The following is a 22,339-nucleotide window of genomic DNA, read 5'->3' as shown; positions in this document are numbered from 1 at the left end:
CCAGCTGGAGCCAGGCCCTGCAGTCTTCCTCCCTCCTGGGTTCAAATGATGGCCCATGAGAAGATGAATGGAAGGTGCTGGAAACTTGGAGGGCTGGTAGTAGTTGCTGAGAGCTTCAGAATTTCTGTGGTGCTTGCTCTGTAGATGGTACATTCACAGATTTTATAAAAGCTAATGTTATGTCCACTCCCAGGGCCCCTGCTGATATAGCCTGTCCTGGAATCCCAGCTCTGTCCTCTTACACCCAATCCCCGTGGGCCCTGGTGTCACATGAGTGGGTCCTAGGGTACCAGCTCTGTTCTGCCCAGGGGCCTTGCCTCTGCCCCCTTCCCTCTCCTGGGAAAGGGTTCCTCTGCTGACTCGTAGAACGGGCTGCTGAAGGAGCAAACGAGGATAAACGCCAAGAGGTTTATCAGGCTGCTCCCACCCCTTTGACCTGGGTTCCCCTGTAGAAAGTGGTGTGGGCCCACCCCCATACTTGGTTTCCCACCAGCGCTGAAGCAGGCTCCCTCAGGGCAGGGGCCCAGGGTGTCTGCCGGCGGAAGACCAGGCACCATTTGTAGGAAGCCTGGGTGCTGGCTCCAGGCTGTCTGGAAGGAGGGTGGACCTGGGCAACTGTTGCTGCCTGGGTTTTTCTGGAGACTCCCCCATGTGCCAGAGCTACCCTGGGTGGGGTCAAGAAGGAACTTACTCTTCTCCTTTGCTTTCCTCTCAGGGAAAAAGAAATAGCCAGGAAGGAAAAAGTGCAAGAGAGGGAGAGTGCCATCGCTGCCCGGGAAGTACAGGGCCTCATGGACACCATCGGTGAGCTTCCACCAGCCCAGGGGGCAGGCCTGCCCTGGGTAGAGAGGGCAAGGTGCTCCTACTCTGGCCCTCTGTTTGGCCATGCATAGGACATTCACCCCTGAGCACCTTGCCTGGGAGTCCTCCCTGGCATGGAACTAGAGGAGGAGCCAGCCGCTGCCTGTGCTGTGGGCATGGATACTTGGGAAGGGAAATCTGGGCTAACGGAGGGGTGGCTCACCTCTTGGGACTTTAGAGTAGTATTTCCTAAGTCACACTTTCTTCCTTCCTATTATACATTGTCCTAGCCTACCTTGGTCTCAGTATGGAGGCCCTTATCTCTATGATTAAAAAAGTCAACCAGGTTCACTGTAGAAAAACACAGGAGGGCAATAAATCAGAAAGTAAAAACTCACCTCTGCTGTAGCCCCCCCTCTCCCAAGAGAGCCCCTCAGCCCCATTAACCCATGAAGTGGTATTTGCAGGACAGAGCAGAGTGTGGGGTGGGGCTGCAGGCCCAGAGCAGAGGGCCTAGGTCCAAATCCCTACTCAGCCACCACTTTGTTCTTTAGCCTTCACTCTTGAGTTGACTGGCTTGCAAAACGAGGGCGGTAATAGAACTCACCTCCTGGCCTCCTCCTGAGGAGTAAGGCAATCAACAGCACCTGCCTAACAGCAAGTGCTCCCCAAGCGTGGAGTATTATTTCTACAGATGGTCCTTGATTTACATGCTTCCACTTACAACGTTTCAGTTTCACAATGGTGCAGAAGCATACACGGCCATTCTGTTTTTCACTTTCAGAAGAGATTTCAATAAATTGCATGAGCTGTTCGACACTTTATCACAAAACAGGCTTTGTTTTAGATGATTTTGCCCAACTGTAGGCTAAGGTAAGTGCTTTGAGGACATTTAAGGCAGATTGATGTTCACTAGGTCAGATGTATAAATGCATTTTCCACTTGGATGTTTTCAAGTTATAGTGGGTTTTCAGGATATAACATCACAGTAACTCAAAAAGCATCTGTAGATATATTTTCACCTCTAAAACTCTTTTTAAAAACATAAATGGCATCATTCTATATATACTATTTGGGAATTTTTCTTCAGTATGTATGTATATATGTTTGTATCCATTTTGTGGTACACAGGATCAAGCCCAGGGCCTTATACATTGCTAGGCAGGCCTCTGCCGTTGAGCTACACCTCAGCCTCCAGTATTTAACTGTATGTCTGAGACGTTGTTCCTTATAGTACGCATGGATCGTCTTCATCTTTCCTCTTTTTCCTTAAGCCTCCGCCACACTGCTGGCCTGGCTTTGGGTTCACCTTCTGAACCCAAGCCTGGTGCTCTCTGGCTGCAGGCCTTTCTTGGGAGCGCCCTCCTCTCCCTGGAGCTTTGAGAGCAGCCTCCTCATCTCCACTGTTGCTCCACAGTTCCCCAGAAGGTAAACACAGTCACTCTTCAAAAGCGAGAAGAGAAGAAGAAGAAGAACTATGAGAGGGCTCTGGCCAACTTCCAGGAGGAGATTGCACAAATCACAAGGGTGAGTCCCAGCGCCCTGTCTCCTTCTTTGTTTTGGTGGCTTTCCCTAGGCAGTTTATCATTGCACCCAGCCCCCCTACCCCTTCCCAGCTTGAAAGTCTTCGGTGGCTCAGCAAGACACAGAAGTGAATGTAATCATAGTGGTTGTGTTTGAGCGTATCGTTAGTAAAGCCTAAAGACCTTTGCTGTACATGGCACATAAGGGGCCAGATGGGAACTGCACTCCAGGTCTGGCACCAGAGCCCAGCCTTTGGCCTCCCTGTTTACTTAAACCGCAGATGAGCCAACCTCGTGCCCCTTCTTGACATCCCACTGTTGCCAGGCCTACAACCTTCCCCACACTCTTCCCTCATCTCCAGCCACACTGGTATCGGAAACAAAACCAGCCTTGGCCCTCCAAGTCTTCTCTGAGCCCTAGGTTTCCATTCCCTCCCATCTCCCCAAGTCTTCTCTGATTCATGTTTACCCTGCCTTGAATCCCAAATGCTGGCTCTGTTCCCAAAGCACTAAGAGCAGACTCCCCCAACCATGGTCATCACTATAGCTCTGCTTCTGCCTACCTGAGCCTGTTTCCTCACCTGAAGTACAATTGACATTCTTCCACTTGGCCACTTCTTTAATTATTGTCTATTGAGTGCTAACCATGGGCCAGCCGGGTGTCCACACCTACCTCCCCTGCTATGATGAGGATCCAGTGAGGAGGGCTCAGCCCAGGCACAAAGCCTGGCCCACATCATGGTATCGTTGTCCTCTGGATGTGAGTGGATTAGTAATCCCCAGCTTCTCAGGTCCAGTAATTATCAGCTTTGAGATGAGACTGTGCCTAGCGCTTCCCTGTTACAGGGAGGGCCCCCTCCTTCTGGGTGTTGGCATGATCACCTTCCTGGTCTGTTGCAGGAAATGGAACCTCCCATCTTAGAGACAGGGGAGCTATTTTTGCAAAAGCTGTCCAAGTTTGACAATGACATCGACCGTCTCTTCAAAAGGATTGAAAATGAAAACGACATTGACCTGGAGGACAACTCCATACAAGTAGGGGTCCCTTGGTAGTGGGCCTTGTCCCTGTCCCCAGTGGCTCCGGCCTGACCCTGGTCCTCTGTGCAGACCCTGATGGAGCTTTGGGACGAAGTGGCCAAGATGCTCCTGCTCCAGAAGCAGGAGGTGAATGCACTGAATGAGGCGCTGCTCTCAGTAGAGGTCTCCCGAGCAGATAAGGTGAGTTGGTGGCAGGTGGCTGCTTGGTGACTCTCACTTACAGGGTTTTATGGACATCCTTCTGTTTTCTGTTAGTATGGCAGGAAACCACACTCACTAATTGTGGCACCTTGTCCTCTCTAGCTGAAAAGCGTGTTGAAAAAATATGTGGAAATCATAGAGAAGACATCCTACCTCATGCAGCCGGATGTGTACAGGCTGATCGATAAAGAAGCCATGGTGAGTAGCTCTCCTGGGCAGGGGCCAGCCTATGGAAGGAGAAGGTGTCCAAGCCTGGTGCTCAGGAATGATGGGCTTCTCATCTGTGACATTTCCAAGTAACTCAAGATGGGCCACTTGGGGTGAGGATCAAGTCTTTGTGATTTCTGTCTTCAACAGAAATCTTTGTGAAGTACATTTCAAATTCCCCTGCTGTCCTTCCAGGCATGGTGGCACACACTTGTAATCCCAGCTTTTGGGAGGCTGAGACAGGAGGATCCGGGTTTACAGACAGCTTCAGCTACTTAGTGCAGCCCTTTGCCACTCAGTGAGACTCTGTTTCAAAATAAAAAGTTAAAAATAGGTCTGGGGGAGTTGCTTATAAGTAGAATGCCCCTGGGTTCCATCCACAGTAACACACACACACACACACACACACACACACACACACACACACACACATCCACGCTGTCTTAAAGCAGGCGGAACCATTGTCTGAGCTTTGATGACTTCAACCAGCACTCACTGGGCCGTGTCTCAGCTACTTCCAGCAGTATAGTAGGTGCTCCTATCTCGGTCTCAGAGCAGGCTGCCTCAGGAGCAACCCCAGTCTTTGTTTTGCTAGTTTTTCTTGCCTCTCTTCCTCCTGACCAGCTGCAGTGTCTGTTGATGAACCGTTCCTGCCTCCTGGTTCTGTCCCCTCTCCCCCAGATTCTTCTAGCTGCTGCCATTGGTGACAGATAGTAAAACTTTGAGGTTGGCTGGGCGTAGTGGCTCATGTCTGTAATCTCAGTACTTGCAAGGCTGAGACAGAAGGATTGCAGGTGTGAGGCCAGCCCTTGCTTCCTGCGTCAAAATTAAAAGAGCTGAGGGTGTAAGTTGGAGGTAAAATGCCCCTAGTTTCAAACCTCACATACCCACAAGTTAAAAAATTCCAAGCTGTTCACGATGTCTCCAAAATCAGAATGAAGCCTGACCTCTCTGCTGAGTAGAAGGACTCTTCTTTTGACTACCCAGAGGCACCTCTGGCTTCTGTGGGTTCCTTGGTCCTGGGCAGAATGCCGAGCTGGCCAGATCACGGGCCTACCAGTAGCATGACACAGAGAGAGCACAGTGTTCAGAATCATGCTTGAGTCCAGCTCGGTCCTGGCAGTAGTGCCCTGGACCAAGCACAGGCAGGGAGGGACACAGAGCTCCCTCCCCACTGCCTAGCATGGCTCCAGATGGCATGAGCACATTGCTTTTGGAGCACATTTGAAAATAAAACAGCAAAAACTTCACAGTGATAGCCCACTGGAGTGCTTACCTCCTTCCACCTTCTTTAACAAACAGCCTGATATGGTCTTGGGACTGGGTTGAGGTTCTCAGGGTCAGGGTCATGGTTAAGGCTTCAAGGAAGACCCTGTCACTGTCCATGGCTGCTTCCTTGGGGACTGACCCCTCAGTACTCACAGATGTGCCCCACTCAGCCCTGGCCTGCACCTCCCCTGGCCACTCTCAGCCTCGGGCAGGCCTGATAGAGTGCCAGTCTATCCTGAGCCTCGCCTGCCTGTGACCACAGGTCATGAACCACGCCCTGCTGGGCAACCAGAGGGCCATCGCCCAGCTGTCCATCAACCTGATGGAGGTCACCCTGAAGCAGGAGCTTGACAGCCGCCACCGCTGGCAGCGCCTAATGGACACCTGGAAGACTCTCAAGAAGGAGACCCTGATACAGGGCTTCAGGTGGGTGGCACCCCTCTGCCCATGGCTCTCCCCAGCCCACGGGCCCCATGGGCAAAAGGTGGCTTCCTCCCTTCCTTTTGGTCACTACTTAAATATATTTCCCTTTTTCTTTAAAAGATTACAAATAAAAGTGTCAAGAATGAATGAAAAAATAAAACATTACTCCCTCCCCACAACAAGCACAGCTAATACTTTGGCATATTTTTTCTCAGGCTTTTGTAGACCCATTCAGTATATACAGTTTTATATATTGTTTTCCTCACAAAGATTATTTCATGAGCATTGTCTGAACTGGACAGAAATTGTTGGAAAACATTCACCTGATTTTGTATAATTCCCACTTTGCATTATTTGTAGCCCAGGACACCAGGCCTGGACCTGTGAAAGGAAATCTTTCAGGTCAACAACTGAATGGGAGGCAGGGGGACGAGAGGACTCACCTCCTCCCTCCACGTGGCGTTTTTGCTGCCAATGAAGGAAGAGCGTACTGAGCCTGGCTCCACCTTGCCTTTCCCTATGACCTCGATCACATCCTTAACTACCCAGAGCCTATCTCTTCCCGGACAAAGCAGCATCCTAATATGCTTCATGAAAGGGTTTTAGTGATGACCCAACAAGATGACGCTGTGTGGAAAGTATCTCTCTGTGCCTGGGACTGGGAACCATTATAAATGCTGGCAAATGTCAGAACAATGATGATAGCTGCCACTTACTGGGTATTCCCCACGAGCCAGGCACCAGGCTAAGGGTGTGCTGATATCATTCTGCTGATCCCTTTACAAGTACTAGATAAGAAAGGTGCTATCATTAACTTCCAGAAGAGGGAACTGAGGCTCAGAGCAGGAGAGGGACTTGCCCAAGGTCACAGCAGACAGGTGCAGTCAAGATTCCCACCAGATATGAGCCTCTGCTCCCATGGAGTTAGTGACGGAGCTTCACTGAGTGTTGAGTTCTTCCCGCCCTGCCCACTCCACTCCTCTCTCCAGTGTGCCAGCCGGCAGGAAAGGGCTGGGCGGTAAGAGTAGGAGTTTGGAGGCTCTGAGTGCTCTTGCCATGCTCCCCCTGACTTCCCCGCCATGGTGTCCACCTGTCTGGCTGCCCAGGGATTTCATGGCCAGTGAAAACATCCAGTCTCCTCCAAATGTGAAGCAAGAGCTGGAGGAAATGCTGAAGACCCAGGACATCCTGCAGAGCAAGCGGCTGAAGCATCTCTGCACTATCTGGTATGGGGCAGGCAAGGGGCACTTGGGGTCAGGGCTCGGGTTCAGTGGGGAGGTGGTGCGGCCCTCAGCCTTTCCACTGAGCTCCTAGTACTCTGAGCCATCTTCTGAGGCATCCCAGCCCCAGCGGTCCTCATGATCCAGTCATTTCATAAAAGCCCTACCTTTGGACATGGGCGCACTGCCTTTAACATATGAGCTTTAGGGGAACATTCCAGATCTGAACCATAACACAAACCCATTATCACTAAATGACCTTTTGGTGGGTTATGTTTTTGGCACCAGGAAGTCTCCTGAGGTCCCCTTGTCTCTTTAGTTGTCTATAACTTGTTTCTTAAAGTCGCTACCGGTTTGCACAGGTGAGTGTTGTGCGCATGTGTGGCTCATTTGTCATCTCTTCCTTCCCCAGTGACCTTCTGCCCCCCAATTACAACATAGACCATCTGACTGGCTGGCATTCTTCTCTCAACTCCCTGAACAAGCAGCTCGGTGAGAGTGACGTTAGTAGGGCTCTCAGATCTCCAGAATTCTGTTCAGCTAGTAGCCTGGCCATAGGTCCACCTGAGAGGCGGTGGATGGCACCTCCATCCTGGGAAGGAGGGGCAGGGTGTGGAGGGAGGAGTGCATGCTGAGAATTCATGAGCCTGCTCCCTCCCTCCCAGGGCCTCCCCAACTCACTGCCTAGCCCACAGCCCCACCAGCCACACGCTCTGACCCCTGAGCCCTGAGCCATGGAGTCATAGAGCTCCCATAACCACCTCTGAGGACAGCTCCTGAGAGTGTGAGGTCTTGCGGTCAGAAACACGAGGTGAGCCCCCAGCACTGCTCCAGCCCAATTGTGTGGCCTCGGGGAAGTCAGAGCCTCTCCTGGCCTCAATTTCCTCCTCTAAAGTAGGGTTCCTACATCATGGTAGTTGAGCGTGTGGCAGACACAGTGGGTCCTCGTTATCAAAGGTAATGTTCTCAAATGTTCTGTAACAAGGGTCATCAGAGAAGGACTGCCAGTCAGAAGCACTCAGAGCAGATAAAGATGAGCTCTTTAGGTGAGGTGCCAGGATCTCAGGATGCTGTGAGGAGAAAGATACCAGCCCCTGGTCTGGATTGAGACCTCCGATTGATCTGCACCTATCGCTGTGTCAGTGCTCTGCTGCACAGAAGTGCTTTTTTGGTGAAAGGGACACTCCCCGATTTCTAATTTTCTTCTTCCTCCTGGAAGAATGGCTTACCTGTTTTGTTTTCTGCCCTTGGAGACAACTACCACATGGAGTGCATGATGCGGATCCGCTTGCTGTACGAGAAGACATGGCAGGAGTGCCTGACCCAGGTGCAGAATTGCAAGGTGGGCATCCCTCTCTGCAGGCCTGGGAAGAACTATACTGCGGGGACCTGCTGTACCCCCTCCCCAGCCTCTCTCCCCGTCCCCATACCCTTCATCCCCAATCTAGGCTTTTGCTCCCTCCTCCCAGGCTCCAGGCTCCGTGGCCTCTCAGCTGCTCCCTCTGCCTGGCCTCTCCCCAGCTGTCCCTGCTGTCCCTCAGGGCTGAGCCCAGTGTCACCTCCCCTGAGAAGCCCATGCAAGATGGAGTTGTGTGCCTTTGGGCTACCTCGGTCTTCACCTCGACTCTCTGTGCCCCACGTAGCAGGAGACCTGGCTCACTCCTGGGTTATGTGATGTTCCCTTCATAGACAGTGCGGCCCCTTCTGTCGAGCCCCGGCGTTCTCCCCGTCCTGCACACCTCCCGGCAGAATGAGGCAGTGAGTTCACTCCCAGACCCCCTCCAGGACAATGACTGGTTCTATGGAGTAGGGAGACTATTTTGCCGAAACATCCCTTCCTTGCCTCCTTGGTAGAACAGTTTAGCCTAGTCATTTTGAAAAGTGCCCAAGCCCCGAGGACCCCACTGAGGCTCCTGGGCACCTCTGCCCAGATTCTTTCTGTCACCCCATCCTGGGGGGAGCAGAATCACAGGGAACCCATGTCCCTTGATCTTGGAGCCCACAGGAGCCTTGTTGGAAGTACTTTATACCTAGGAGTAGAGCCCTAATCCAGGCTTCCCTGTCCCCCACCCCCACCCCCAGAAGCAGCTGCTGGACTGGCAGGCCTTCACCGAGACAGAGGCAGAGAGCGTGGTGAATCCGGCCTTCTTCCAGATGGTGGGAGCTCTCCAGAGCAAGGTGGAGGAGGAGCTGGTGCTCATGGATGTGCGTGTGCGCTGGGGCCCTTGGGGCAGGGAGCAGTGCTCTGGGGCTGCAGGAAAAGTGAAAGTCTTGGGGCTGATGTGTCTGTTCTCAAAGTCCTGGGCCAGAAGCCTGACCCCCAGAGTTCCAACAAGCCATGTCCAGCTGTTCATGCCAAAAAACAAACAGAGAAGGTAATGGTGGTAATCAACATGGTCATGTTGGGAAAGTAAAGTGAGATCCAGCACCTCAGCCCTGTGTTCAGTCCCGGTGCCAGCATGAGGTTTAGGACTGAATAAAAGAATAATTGGGGCGGGGCAAGAGGTAGTTGTAATTAAGCAGCCTTGGTGAAACTGCAGTCTGGTTGATCAGGGTCTCAGTTCCGGTTCTGCGAGGTGACTCTGGAGAAGTCGACCACTTGGGGGCAGTCTCCCTTTGCTGTCAGGACATCCGTTGGTCAGACCTGTGATTCTGGAAGGGGGCAGTCCCGTTTCTGTGAGACAGTTGCTCCTATTTAGGGGGTGGTCTCATGTCAGGTCACTGAGGCTGCAAGGTTCTGCTGTTCCTGGGAAGGGAAAAGCTGCCAGTGATGAGAATTCTAGACGCCACTCCAGGTCCTGGACTGGGACACTGTAAATGTCCCTGCACACCTTGGCTTGCTCTTGAAGGTGGATGGGATGGCTTAGGTAAATTTAGGGATTTAGGGCTAGTAAAGCTTGTATTACCAGTGTTTAGGTGAAAACTCCTTAAATAGTTGATGTGCCTATGTACAGAGCTGAGTAGGTCACCAAGTTTAACAAAGGAAACATACAAAATGAAGAGAGATACCAAGCTTTCTCCTGCTTTTAAAGTTACCCATTGGGCACCTGCAGACCTAAGTGAAGAGCTGCAACTTTTAGCAAAGATAGCCTCCAGGCCCAAGATGCTTACAATCTTGAGCTGAGGTCAAGACGTGTGTGTGTGTGTGTGTGTGTGTGTGTGTGTGTGTGTGTGGCCAGATAGTGAATATGTATAGTCCTAGGCAACGCAGACATGAATAGGTGTGGCTGTGTTCCAGTAACTTTATTAATGGACACTGGAATTGGAGTTTTACGTAACTTTCACATCATCTTTTCTGTGTTTTCATTTCTTTTGATATTTTAAGACCATTAAAACTAGAAAAACAAAAGTGGGTGGGGCCATATTCAGATGACAGTTTGCTGATCCCTGATCCAAATGGAAGCATAAGACTTGCATATTTCTTTTAAAGGTGGGGTGGCACGTGAGCATGGAATGGTAGGTGTGGTGTTTAGTCCAGATGAGTCAGGGAATTCTAGAGAAGCACAGATGCCCAGGCCATGATGGGCATGATGATGTTATTGCAAGAAGGGGAGCCAGGAGCCCAAGTGTGGCCCAGGGACTGACCTTGAGGGAGGGCGCCCAGGCAGTGACTCTCGGTCCAGAGACATGAGGATCCTGGACAGGACTCCTCCTGGCCCTGGGTCAGCCAACTCAAGGCCCTTTCTCTGGGACCTGCCCCTATAGAATTCTTTCGAGGCCCTGGCCAAGCAAACGGAGAGGCAGACCTCAGACATCTTCAGCTACTTCTGGGAGGCTGTGCAGCTGTGGGAGGTGCACCAGAACGTGCTGTCATCCCAGGAGCTGGAGCTTGAGAAGAATTTGGAGCAGTACCGGCAAAAACACAGAGAGGAGAACCAGGTACCCTAAGCCCAGAGGCCCCACAAGCCTGAGGGTACCCCAAGCAGGAATAAGGAATGGGCACACTCAGATTGCCAGCTGCCCTGGCCCAGGCCAGTGAACTTAGCCAGCATTCAGAGGCAAAAAAGAAAAAAAAAAAAAAAAAAGAAAAGAAAAACCTGGCCATAAACAAAAATGAGCCAGGCGTGGTGGAGCACGCTTGTAATCCCAGCATTAGGGAGGCTGAGACTGGAGGATCGTGATTCACACACAGCCTCAGCTACTTAGGCCCTCCGCAACTTAGTGAGACCCTGTTTCAAAATAAAGAATAAAAAACAGGGCAGGGGGTGTAGCTCAGAGGTCAAATGCCCCTGAGTTCCATTCCCAGACCCGAAAAAAAAAAAAAATATATATATATATATATATATATATATATATATATGCACTCAAAATAAATCTTAGGCCCAAACATGCAAAACTTTAAGTTAAAATGTGGTGTATATATACACAATGGAATTTTACTCAGCTATAAAGAACAAAATTATGTCATTTGCAGGAAAATGGATGGGACAATAGAATATTATGTTAAGTGAGATCATCTAGCCTCAGAAAGTCAAGGGTCATGTTTTCTCTCATATGTAGCAGCCAGGGAGAAAATAAGAAATAAAAAGGAATTCAGTTAAATGAAGAGAGAGAGAGGGATTGGAGGAAGAAGGGGAAGAACGAGGCTCGAGGAAGGAAGTAGTTCAAGTAACGTCATATTGAGCTGTTATATGGTGTGTATTGTATGTTCGTGTCACTGCCAATCACACTAACATGTACGGGGAGGGAAAAGGGGGGAATGGGCTGGGACGCAGAGGGAAATACACCAAGTGATGTAAGCATGTGCAGACGTATCACTGTGAGCCTCACTGGGATGTATAATTGCAATGCTCTAATTAAAAATATGAGAAGTCTCCAATTATAATTGGAAACTTATCTATTTTTTAAACCCTTAAGTTATAAAATGTGCACAGATGGGGAAATTGAGGCTCATCTTGATCACGGGAGCAGATAGGGGTAGCAGAAATTTTGACCAAGGAAGGTCTCAGCTTTGTGATGGGTGTATGGAAACAAGCCTATCTGTAAGAGAGTATACATGAGACAGACAGACAGATCGGATGGGGAGCACCCTGAATGGTTGAAATAAGACGATGATCCAAGTATGATCTAATGAACCACAGTTTATGGCCACACAAAGAGAATTTCCTCTTGTCCCCAACGTTTAAAGAGGCGAATTATGTGAAGGAACCTCACAGGAAATATACTTGATAGATGAGGTTCATTAGCTGCACTGTGAGTTCCAGAATTACTGAGACCTCGCTGTGCAAGTCCGTGGAAGCAGGCCTCTGTGGGAAGTAAAATCTAATTAAACATGGAGGTGTGTCTTTTTAAAAGCAATGTCTCAGGAGAAGCTGGCTTGACCCCAACACAGCAGAGGTCGTATGGCAGGAAAATCTCCTGCATGCTAGAGGGCCGTTTCAGCATTGGCAGCAGCTTCAAACCTCCAAGGCCTGCCACCTCCTGGGATTCCAGCCACTAAGAAGCAGCTGGAGTGCAACCTGCCCCAGCCTGAGCTCTTTAAATGTCAGTTATACTTCTGAGTGTCCATGCATTTTGAATTCCAGTAGTTGAGGTCAGCAGCTCGCATATGGGGTCTGATGAGATGCAGCATAACTCTCCTGTGGGGAGGGGCAGTTCATTGTCACCTTCTTGAAGAGAGGGCCCGTAGCTCTAAATTCTCACAGATGAGGTCTAATATGGTCCTAAGGGTTGAGACTCCAAGTTCATACTGCAGCAAAACATGTAACATTCACATAGCGAGGTATGTGTTAGGTAACATACCATACACAGGGGATGGATCCTGTATGGCTGACAGTCACCCTGCCCCGCACAGATAAACTAGTCCCTACCCCACGGTGGGGGCAAACTCAGCACGTGATTTTGAATAAGACTGGTGAGGAAGGGAGCCAGGAGCAGGTGCCTGGGGAATGCGCAGCCCAGACCTGACCAGGGTGGGGGTAAGATTGGTGTCCCTGAAGAGTCCCACCTGAGCTAGGTTTCAGGGGCAATAAAATGGGCAGGGAAGAACAATTCTAGGAACAGGGGGGGGGAAAAAGAACACCAAAACCAAAAAACCAGAGCCTCTGTCAGAGAAAAGGAAAACAGTGACCAATGTGGTCCCCTTTTTGTAGAAAGGGAGTCCTGGGCCTGCCCCAGCTATCTAGACCTCAGTCTAATGCCAGGGTCCCTGCATGTCACCATACTCTGAGAGCTCTGGAGCTCACGTCTGCTTCCTCTTGTTTTGGGGGTGGTTGCCAGATCCAAGAAGTCCAGTTCGATAAGCTCGTGGACCAACTGAGGCAACAAAGCCAGGAAGAAACTCTGAAGTTATACCTGGAAAAGGCCAAAAATTTTCTGAAGAACATGAAATCCAGGTAGGCCGACCAGTGCACAAAAGACAGGAGAGGATAGCTTGGATTCATATTCAAGGTCTCAAGCAGCCTGCATAGGTGCCTGGGGTGTGCTCAGAAGATAAAAACAATGGCTCCATTGCTGGAGAACATGGTCCTTTACAGTTCTCCTTCCAGAGAAAATCTTGGAACAATTGTGGAGAGAAGTTTTAAGGCAATATAGTTTAAAAGTCAAGAACTTGGGTCCCTCTTTTAAAAATTTAAACATGCGCCGGGCGTGGTGGCGCACGCTTGTAATCCCCGCGCTTGGGAGGCAGAAACAGGAGGATCGCACAGGTTCGAAGCCAGCCGCGCGCGCTGGCTTAGGAGACCCTGTTTCCAAATAAAAATGTAAAAATAGGTCTGGGAGTGTAGCCCGGAGGTAGAAGGGCTTCCAGGAACCCCAGTACCACCAAAAAAAAAAAAAGAAAAGAAAAGAAAAGAAAAAATTTAAACATGCATGTTTTCGTTAAAGGGGGAAAAAGGTCAATCATTACAAACATATAGCTTTTACTCTCACACACATATATGTGTATATGTGGATATAGACACATATAGTGTTCTAAAACTAAAGAATGAGCCGAGCATGGTGGCGCACGCTTGTAATCCCCGCACCTGGGAGGTGGAGACAGGTGGATGGCGCAGGTTTGAAGCCAGCCTCACTGGCTTAAGAGACCCTGTTTCCAAATAAAAATATTAAAAAAAATAGGTGTCTGGGAGTGTAGCCTGGAGGTAGAAGGGTTTCCAGGAACCTCAGTACCACCAAAAAACAAAACAAAACAAAACAAAGCAAAACACTAAAGAATGAATTTTGCTATGCAAACTGTTCTATAACTGCAGATAAATTTTAATGTTTTAAATGAACATATAGAACCTACCAATACAGATATTTTATAATGATTCAACCATCTCTTGATTGATTAGCTCTTTTCAGTTGATTCCTGTTCCTCAGTAGTGTTACATACAGTTTTCTGTGAACACCTTTTTTCTCTGTGCCTTGGCACAACTAATTCTGTAGAGATCATTCACAGAAATAAAACTGTACCCCAAGTGACGTCAGTGTTTAGATCCAGACTGGGCAAGTAAGTAATCCCCTGAGCCTTGGCCTCCTCCCCTGAGACCAATGGAGACAATTCTGGGTATTGGAATGTTTGATGGACTAATGTAGATGGAGTCAAGGGCAGGGATGGGACTGTGCACCAGGAAAGAGAGCAAACATCACAACAAGCAGAACACTCGTGTGTGTTTGCCAGATTTTTTATGATCAGGAAAATAGTAAACCAAGCCAGGGGCTGTTCCTGTGACAGGAATACCCAGGCAGTGGCTCTATGCAGAGCTAACTGCCGGGTGGCTGGCCACCTTACTGGGGTCAAGGATGTGGTTTCTGGCTGGGTCTCCAATGTTCAGCCGCACCTCCCTTAGACTGTGGTCTCACCTGCCTATGTCCCAGGTATGAGTGTTTTCATGGCCTCCTGACCAAGGAAGTAATGGAGTACCCAGTGGCCATACTGAAGGAGCTCAACTTCTACAGCTCCACCCTCAGCAAACATTTCTTCGTTCGTGAAGTCTTTGAGCAGGTACGAGAGGGGCATGCTACCCTCAGCCATTATTTCTGCAGGAACAAAGGGGAGAGGTGGACTTCTCCATCTGATCTGCCTAGACCTCCCTCGGAAGTCATTCCTAACTCTGCAGAATACAAATCTATGCCAGGACAGCAAGGAGAAAGAGCTTAAACTACCTTGGCAGGCTCCAGGCTTGAATGGACTTGTAACAAAAAGGCTGATTTATACCATGCTTTGCGTTCCATTCATCATGCCACCACTGCCACGTAACTCCTGGAACATCGAGCTCTGACCCACTCGCCCTTCGCTTAGAAGTGCCTCACCACCTCTGCGGCACCACCGAACCCACTTTCTTGTCCCCAGTAACCACAGAGGCCTTATACCTTCTGTTTCCTACCATGACTCTCCCCAGGTCAGCAAATTCATGCTACTTCCTGCATGTGTCCCCTGCCCACAGCCAGTCCTCGTCCAGCTTCCTTTGCTGGCATTTTCAACCCTGTCCCCACATACTCCCAGGCCACTAACAGGGGCCAGGATCCCACCCACTCAGCCTAAGCCCTCATCTCCTCTTCCTCACCCCATCACCTCTTTGGTCCCTGAACTTCCTAATTCTTAGTTGTCAAATATGATAGTATTGAACACCCAACTAGAATGTGTTTCCTAAAGGGGGAGTATGCATCATTGATTTTTAATCAACTTCAGTTGCCCTTAGCACAGAGTTTTGCACATAAGTCAGACACAGTAAATGTCCTCTGGACAAACACAGGAACCTTGGGATGTGCTAATTTGAATACTCCAGAGTTTGGCCCTTTTTCCACATAACCCAGCCAGAGTCCTTCCTGGCCAGAGTGAAGATGTTTGTGGTTGACACTCAACCTTGACACTTAGCACAGGCCACAGCGGTGACCTGACTCTCCTTGTGGATTGGTTTTATCATCAGTAGAAGCACAAGTGTTCCCCACCCTTAGGGTTACCTGGCTCTACCCTCACAAGGGAGCCCTGTTCAGATTGCTAACAAGTGCTCCCCATCACACCTGGACTGAGGCAGAGCCTACAGGAAGGTAAGCTCATTGTCTGCCTTTCAGCTCATTCTGGCTGCCTGAGTAAAAGGCATGGGCACTGTTGTGACCCCCATTTCACAGGGGAAAACATTAAGCCCCACAGGGCTTGAGGGACCTTCCCAAGGCTTATAAGAAGCTGGGATTCAAATCCAGAACCGCAAACTCGACAGCCCACCCTGTCAGACATCTAACGGTATGTCTGAAACTTCACTCAGAGTCTGTGAAACATGGAATTTGTGGGTTTGACAAGGCCTGCACCAAAATCACTTTTACTTAAAAGAGAAATGATGCTCTTAGAAGTGGCTTTCTGAAGAATGGCAATGCTGGTCTTTTAGCAACTGTCTTCTTTCCTTGTAGAACTTGGCCGGGGAAGTAATTTTCCAATTCAGGCAACCAGGTAGGGCTTCCATGGTTCCCATTCTCCTTGGCCTCGCTCCTGCACGTGTGTGGGTTGGGAGGCCCGGCCCAGGCCACCACGGTGACCTGACTCTCCTTGTGCTTTGGTTTGATCCTCAACAGAAGCACATGAAAAGCACTTTCTGCAGAGAATGAAGAAACTAAAGAGAAGACAAAGGGCCAAAGTGGAAATGAACAGGAGTGAGGAAAGTCTAAGCAGAGGGACAAGTTCTGCGAGGCCAGCAGAAGAGACTGAAGAAGAAAAAGGTGCAGAAAAGGGCTCCTTCATCACTGAAGAGGCGCTGAGCCAGTGGGACAGATCCGCACTGAGCGATGAGATGGATGAGACTGGGGAGGGCTCCGAGCAAGTACTGGAAGAAGCGCAGGTTGAAAGAGAGAATGACTTAAAACTCTCCTCCAACCAGGAGAGTGTGAGCATTCAAGAAGAGAGGGAGGAGGAGGAGACAGAGGCAGAGGAGGACGAAGATAAGAAGAAGGAGGAGGAAAAGGAAGAGGAGGAAGGGGGAGAGGAAGAGGAGAACCAGGAGCAAGAGAACAAAGAGGAGGTAGAGGAAGAGAACTTATCCATAGACGAGGTAGGTCAGCAGTTGTTTGGTTCTTGGGCTTGGAGAAAGTTTTCTACACTCATAGTGTGTCCCTCTTATAAGCTGGCCCAGTGGCCCAGTCTCTACAGAGGTCTGCGGAAAGAATGACAAAAGTACTCACTCCTTTTCTTTTTTGTCAATGGCAATCCAATTCTTCATTCACAGGAATGATTTGTTGTTGTGTTGTTATTGGGGATGGAACCCAGGGGCATTCTCCCTCTGAGCTACACCCCCAGCCCTTTCTATTTTTTCCTTTTGAAACAGGGTTTCACTAAGTTTCTGAGGCCCTGCATTCCTCCTGCCTCAGCCTCCCAAGCACAGGAATGATTTTTACATCCCACCTTCCTCTCCTCGCATTGCTGTAGCTCCAGCTGCATGGCTTGCCTTGTCCCCCCCCCATTCCTCTGGCCGTCTCAGCTCCCCTTCATTGTACCGATCAGCTCAGCCTCTCCTGCTCTTCCCAGTCTGTTTATTTCCTCAATATCCCACCCCCCTTCTCTCATCTTGTAACAAAAGGTCCAGACAAAGTTCTCCCTTGAGTTTTGGGCAATGATTCCTGTTAATAGACCTTGTCCTCAAAACACATGCAAACGCACAGAACAATCACTCGAATTCTACAGTGATCAAATATCGCAGAAGACTCATTTTCCATGTTGCTGTGCAAAAATCAGTATTTGACACTTTTTTTGAGCAGGAATCCCAAACTCAGATGCCTGAAGGCCAAGTGCAAAATAATGACACGTAGTATAGACTATATCGTCATTACTCAGCCCCAGCCAAGGATAAGGATGCCACATGGGAATGCAGGCTCAGAAATAGTATGCTTTCTGATGCTCAAAGAGAAATTGGGAACCCAGATTTTTTATGTGGAATGTCTCACCTTTAAAAGCACTGTGTGTATGTGTTGGGCAGTTGGCCACAGGTTTACAATATCCAATGTCAAGTGGTTGGCATCCCCCAAATCCATTGGATAATATTGGGGTGTTTTTTTGGTACTAGGAATTGAACCCAGGAGCATTCTACTGAGCCACACCCCCCGCCCTTTTTATTTTTTGTTTTGAGACAGGGCCTTGCAACATTGATGAGTCTTGCCAAGTTGAAACTGGTCACAAATCTATGATCCTCCTTGTCTCAGCCTCCCAAGTACTGAGATTACAGACATACACCATCACACCTGGGGGATGATACTGATTCTAAAGTCTTGTTACTTGCATAGGCTGAAGCCAAAGAAGAGAGTCTGGAGGAGATGTCCTGTGAAGATATGGAGTTCTTCACAACCTCCAGCGGAAACACTTATTTTGCCTTCCTGTCCCTGGAAGAAGCAGAGAAATGCAGGAGGCCACATTCCAGCCCCTCAACCATGTTCCCTGACAACATTTCTAGCACCAAGTTCACAGAGAAAGTGATCATTCCATGCAAACTAATTGTAGATATTAAGAAACAGTGAGTACCAAACCCTTTTATTCTTATATTCTGTTGCCGACTAATCTCAGTTGGGTCGTTATTGTCAGCTCCCGGTCAAATCCTCAGAAAGATGGGGCAAAAGGCAGGTGATGTCCTGCAGAAACTTATCTGCAGCGATTCTTTCCCCTCTATGAATTCCCTAAGTTTTTAGGTACGACGTTTGGGAAAGAATCTGAGGCGGACAAAGGCTTCTTGAGCCAATGACACTTTATTACAAAAAACTCCAAAATTTATACCCTTCACCAGTAAAGTTAATAATAAGAGAAAAGGGAGGTGGGTGTAATCATTGTGAGATAATAATGAATGACATGTAAACAAAGGTAATAAAACTAGTCCTTCAGCTGGCTGTTGGCCTTCGAGAGATTGACTCCGGATTCTTTTCCAAGGTCTTTGCAGATAAGCAGTCCCAGGGGGCCACTTCCCAAAATAAACAAGCATGGCCAAGGCTTGGGGGTTTCTCGGGGAATCTTCTTTGGCTTTCTTGGAACTTTCCATCTTTTGGGCTCAGTTCATATAGCAAGTGTGGGGAGATGTGGTGATTCAGGTGGATGTGATGGAGTTTCTTCAGGTGTTGGCATCTTATCTTCTAAATCTGAAAGCTTAAGCAAACTCACAACACAGTTTGGCAGACAAAATACCACAAACAACACCACAAAGTTCTTGGTTTTAATTGTCAGATGTATTTCCTTAACTGCTGAGCACTCTTCTTTAGACAATAAGCCTATTAAAAGCCTACTCATCTTTAATAATCCATCTCTCTGTCACAAACCCTCTGCAACCTGCTTCTAACTTTCTAATTCCTTTCTTTCCCAGTTGGGACTTTCTTATGATAAGCTCTTCTTCATGCAAAAATGCCTTTTTTCTTCAGGAATATTTACACTGGGCGTAAAAGTCAACAATCTTTTTCCTTGGCTCTATTGTATTTGGGCAACTAAGTTGTTCATCAACTAAATTGCTTCGAAGTCACACACAAAATTTTATCTTCTCTGTCTCTAGGCAGGATCTCAAGGGTAAGCAAAGTTTCCTTAAACTGAGCTACCAGTTACCGGAGTTAATAGCTTAACCTAGTGATAGGAGTGAGGGTCAGAGACCCTTTGTGATTGCTGCAGCTGGAATGCTTATCACAGCATCTGAGTTCTGGCCAGTTTTTTCATTACTATTGAGCAAAGCCAAGGACGTTTAGACAAATTATTAGAGAGTTTATTTCCACGGACTCAGTTTCTATTTATAGTCCTAATTTCACATCACTGGAGCAATTCGTGTAGAGAGTTAAAAGGATAATAGTAAAAGTGGGGGGTACTTTGGCCAGAGACGACACCTCCTTCTCGGGGCTTTTTTGCCGAATTAACTATGTGGAGTGGGGTCTCAACACATAGATGCCGAGGCAGCAGGATGTCTTGGCAATATTCTTTTTTTATTTTTATATTCTTGCACTGAGTTTTATTCACAAGGTGAGATAATGTAATGAAAGATTCATTTTAGCTTGAAAAATAAAACCAGATATAACAGGGACATATGTGTGTGCATGCGTGCGAACACACACACACACACACACCAACATCCAGAAATTATTTGCAGCCGTAGATATCCTAGGGGAAAGTGACCTCTTCCCTGCATCCTTCCCAGGCTCCTAAGCTGGCCTGGGCCTGGTACACAGAAACACCATTTTCCTTGAAAGACACTTCTAGGCTCTAGATCCTGGCAATTCTGTACTTTCAGGATTACTTTTATTTTGTTCAATTCTATAGATCTAAATCGTAAGTATGAATATATTATGTGTGGCATTTTACACTGATTATTTGACACACTCATTGCAGAATATAGAAGAATAATGAATAATAAAGAAATGACCCATAATGCCACCACTGAGCATTTACCTCCCCTAAATCCCAAGTTCCTGGGCCTTGCATTAGGGTTGGGCTCCGACATAGAAATTTGCATTTGGTTTCTGAATGGCCTTGCGTGCCTACCCTGCCCACCTTCCTCTAGCATGTCATAGGTAGAACTAATCACCTAGTGATCACGGCTGGTCCACCTCTCATAGTCACACATGGGCAGGACACCAGAGAGGGAGCCGAAGGAGGCAGTTTAGGCTCCAGGCTCTTTTTCCTGAACTTCATCATGCTCTCAGGACGCAAAAGTCATCCTTCTCCCACCTTCTCCCATTACCTGTTAGCTACTGAGCGTATTTAACAGCCCCAATAACTCTGAGAGAGGTGCCATGATTAATTCTATTTAATAGATGAAGAAACTGAAGCTCATAGAGTTAACACTGACAAGGTCTCCAAGATAGGAAGCAGCTGAAACCAAGGCACAAATCCAGAGTCTGGCACCAACCACAGGGCCCATCTGGTTTTGTAACTAAGCAGAAAAAAGTTCTGTGTCCAACTGATTGAATTTGCATATTGAAGAATAACATATAAACCTAGAAATATAGAAATCTTAAGTGTATAACTTAACAAATTTTTAAGGGACACACTTGGTACCCAGAACCCACAAGGAATGGAACCATTACCAGTCCTTCAGGAAGCCACCTCATGTGCCTGTCCCAAGTCACTGCTTTCTTTTCCCCAAGGATAAATATTTCAACTCCCAAGCTCACTTTCCATGATTATGAACTTCTTTTTGTTTTTGTTTTTGTTTTTGGTTTTTTGTTTTGTTTTTTGGTTTTTGTTTTTTTTTTTTTTTTTTGGGTGGTACTGGGGTTGGAACCCTTCTACCTCTGGGCTACACTCCCAGACCTGTTTTTACATTTTTATTTGGAAACAGGGTCTCCTAAGCCAGCATGGCTGGCTTCGAACCTGTGCAATACTCCTGTCTCTGCCTCCCAAGCATGGGGATTACAAGCGTATGCCACAACGTCTAGCTATGCACTTTCTTTTTAAATGAAAATTTCAGAACTCCCTCTTATATCAGGCTTCTTTCATTATGTTTATAAGATTCAAATAAATGCTTGAATGTGACTACAGTTCACTTTTATTTCTGTATGGTACCCCATTAAACATGTAATTCATTTACCTATCATCCTGTTGATGCACATTTGGGTCTTTTTCAATGTGAGGATGTTGGACACCAATAAGGCAACTCTGAGCATTATTGTGAAAGTGTTTTGGTGAACACATGTGTACATTTCTGTTACATATATTGCTTGGTGCAATTATTGAGTCATGGAACAAATGTTTTGGTGAACACATGTGTACATTTCTGTTACATATATTTCTTGGTGCAATTATTGAGTCATGGAACATGTGCATGGCCATCTTGAGGAGACATGACCAAAAGATATCTCCAAAGAGCTTTTAGAAATGTTTTTAACAGTTTACAACAGTATATGAGAGTTTCAGTTGTTCTAAATCCTCAGTACCAGTAAATAGTGTGTGTGTGTGTGTGTGTGTGTGTGTGTGTGTGTGTGTGTGTGTGTTTATTTTTGCCATTCTTGGGTAGTTTTAGTAGTGTCTCATTGTTGGTTCAATTTGCATTTTTCTGATGAGTAATGACATTGTGCCACTTTTCACATAATTCTTGTGTTGTTTGGTAGTTTTTTAGTGAAATGCCTAGAAAAAGCTGTGTTCCATTTTTTTTCCTGGTGAATTGTCTTATTATAGATGAAAGTTTGCTATCCATTCTATGTGGGGCTTTCATCAGGGAAATATATGACAGATGTTCATATGTTCATCCTCTCTCTGAGCTTGCCCTTTTTTCTTTCTTTCTTTCTTTTTTTTTTTCTCTCTTTTTACTATTTTACCTCTAAAGGTCTCTTTTTGGTGGGGGGAGGAAGACTGAGGATTTTGAACCCAGATGTATTCTACCTCTAACTGACACCTCCAGCCTGATTTTATTTCTTATTTGGAAACAGGGTTTCACTAGCTTGCTGTTGAATTGTCAACCCTCATGTCTCAGCCTCCCAAGTACTGGGATTACAAGTGTATACCACCATGCCCAGATTTAAAGGAATCTTTGTTAAACAGAAATTCATATATATATATATATATATATATATATATATATATAATTTTTTTTTTGGTGTGTGTGTGTGTGTGGTACTGGGCATGGAACCCAGGGGTATTCTACCTCCAAGCTATACCCCCTGCCCTATTTTTTATTCTTTATTTTGAAACAGGGTCTAAGTTGCAGAGGGCCTCACTAAATAGCTGAGACTGGCCACGAACCCAGATCCTCCTGTCTCAGCCTCCCCAATGCTGGGATTACAAGCGTGCAC

General features: G+C 47.6%; 1 protein-coding gene across 1 annotated transcript in view; it reads left to right on the top strand.

Annotated features, from left to right (window-relative positions):
- Positions 1-22,339, top strand: part of CCDC180 (coiled-coil domain containing 180) — a gene marked incomplete at both ends in the record, with an annotated part of 55,789 nt that overhangs the window by 3,540 nt on the left and 29,910 nt on the right. The window contains 16 exons of the mRNA XM_080708926.1: positions 716-804; positions 2,219-2,328; positions 3,225-3,359; positions 3,432-3,542; positions 3,666-3,761; positions 5,302-5,465; positions 6,569-6,688; positions 7,095-7,174; positions 7,936-8,024; positions 8,765-8,887; positions 10,388-10,561; positions 12,902-13,017; positions 14,483-14,609; positions 16,013-16,052; positions 16,175-16,647; positions 17,873-18,099. Of these exons, the coding sequence (XP_080565052.1) occupies positions 716-804; positions 2,219-2,328; positions 3,225-3,359; positions 3,432-3,542; positions 3,666-3,761; positions 5,302-5,465; positions 6,569-6,688; positions 7,095-7,174; positions 7,936-8,024; positions 8,765-8,887; positions 10,388-10,561; positions 12,902-13,017; positions 14,483-14,609; positions 16,013-16,052; positions 16,175-16,647; positions 17,873-18,099 (2,274 nt within the window). The remainder of the gene's footprint in view (positions 1-715; positions 805-2,218; positions 2,329-3,224; positions 3,360-3,431; positions 3,543-3,665; positions 3,762-5,301; positions 5,466-6,568; positions 6,689-7,094; positions 7,175-7,935; positions 8,025-8,764; positions 8,888-10,387; positions 10,562-12,901; positions 13,018-14,482; positions 14,610-16,012; positions 16,053-16,174; positions 16,648-17,872; positions 18,100-22,339) is intronic.

Source organism: Muscardinus avellanarius (genome assembly GCF_963383645.1).
Source record: "Muscardinus avellanarius genome assembly, chromosome: 13".
In the NCBI taxonomy this organism is placed as follows: Eukaryota; Metazoa; Chordata; class Mammalia; order Rodentia; family Gliridae; genus Muscardinus; species Muscardinus avellanarius.
Note: the sequence above shows the minus strand (reverse complement) of the source record. Positions and strands in the feature narration are given on the sequence as shown.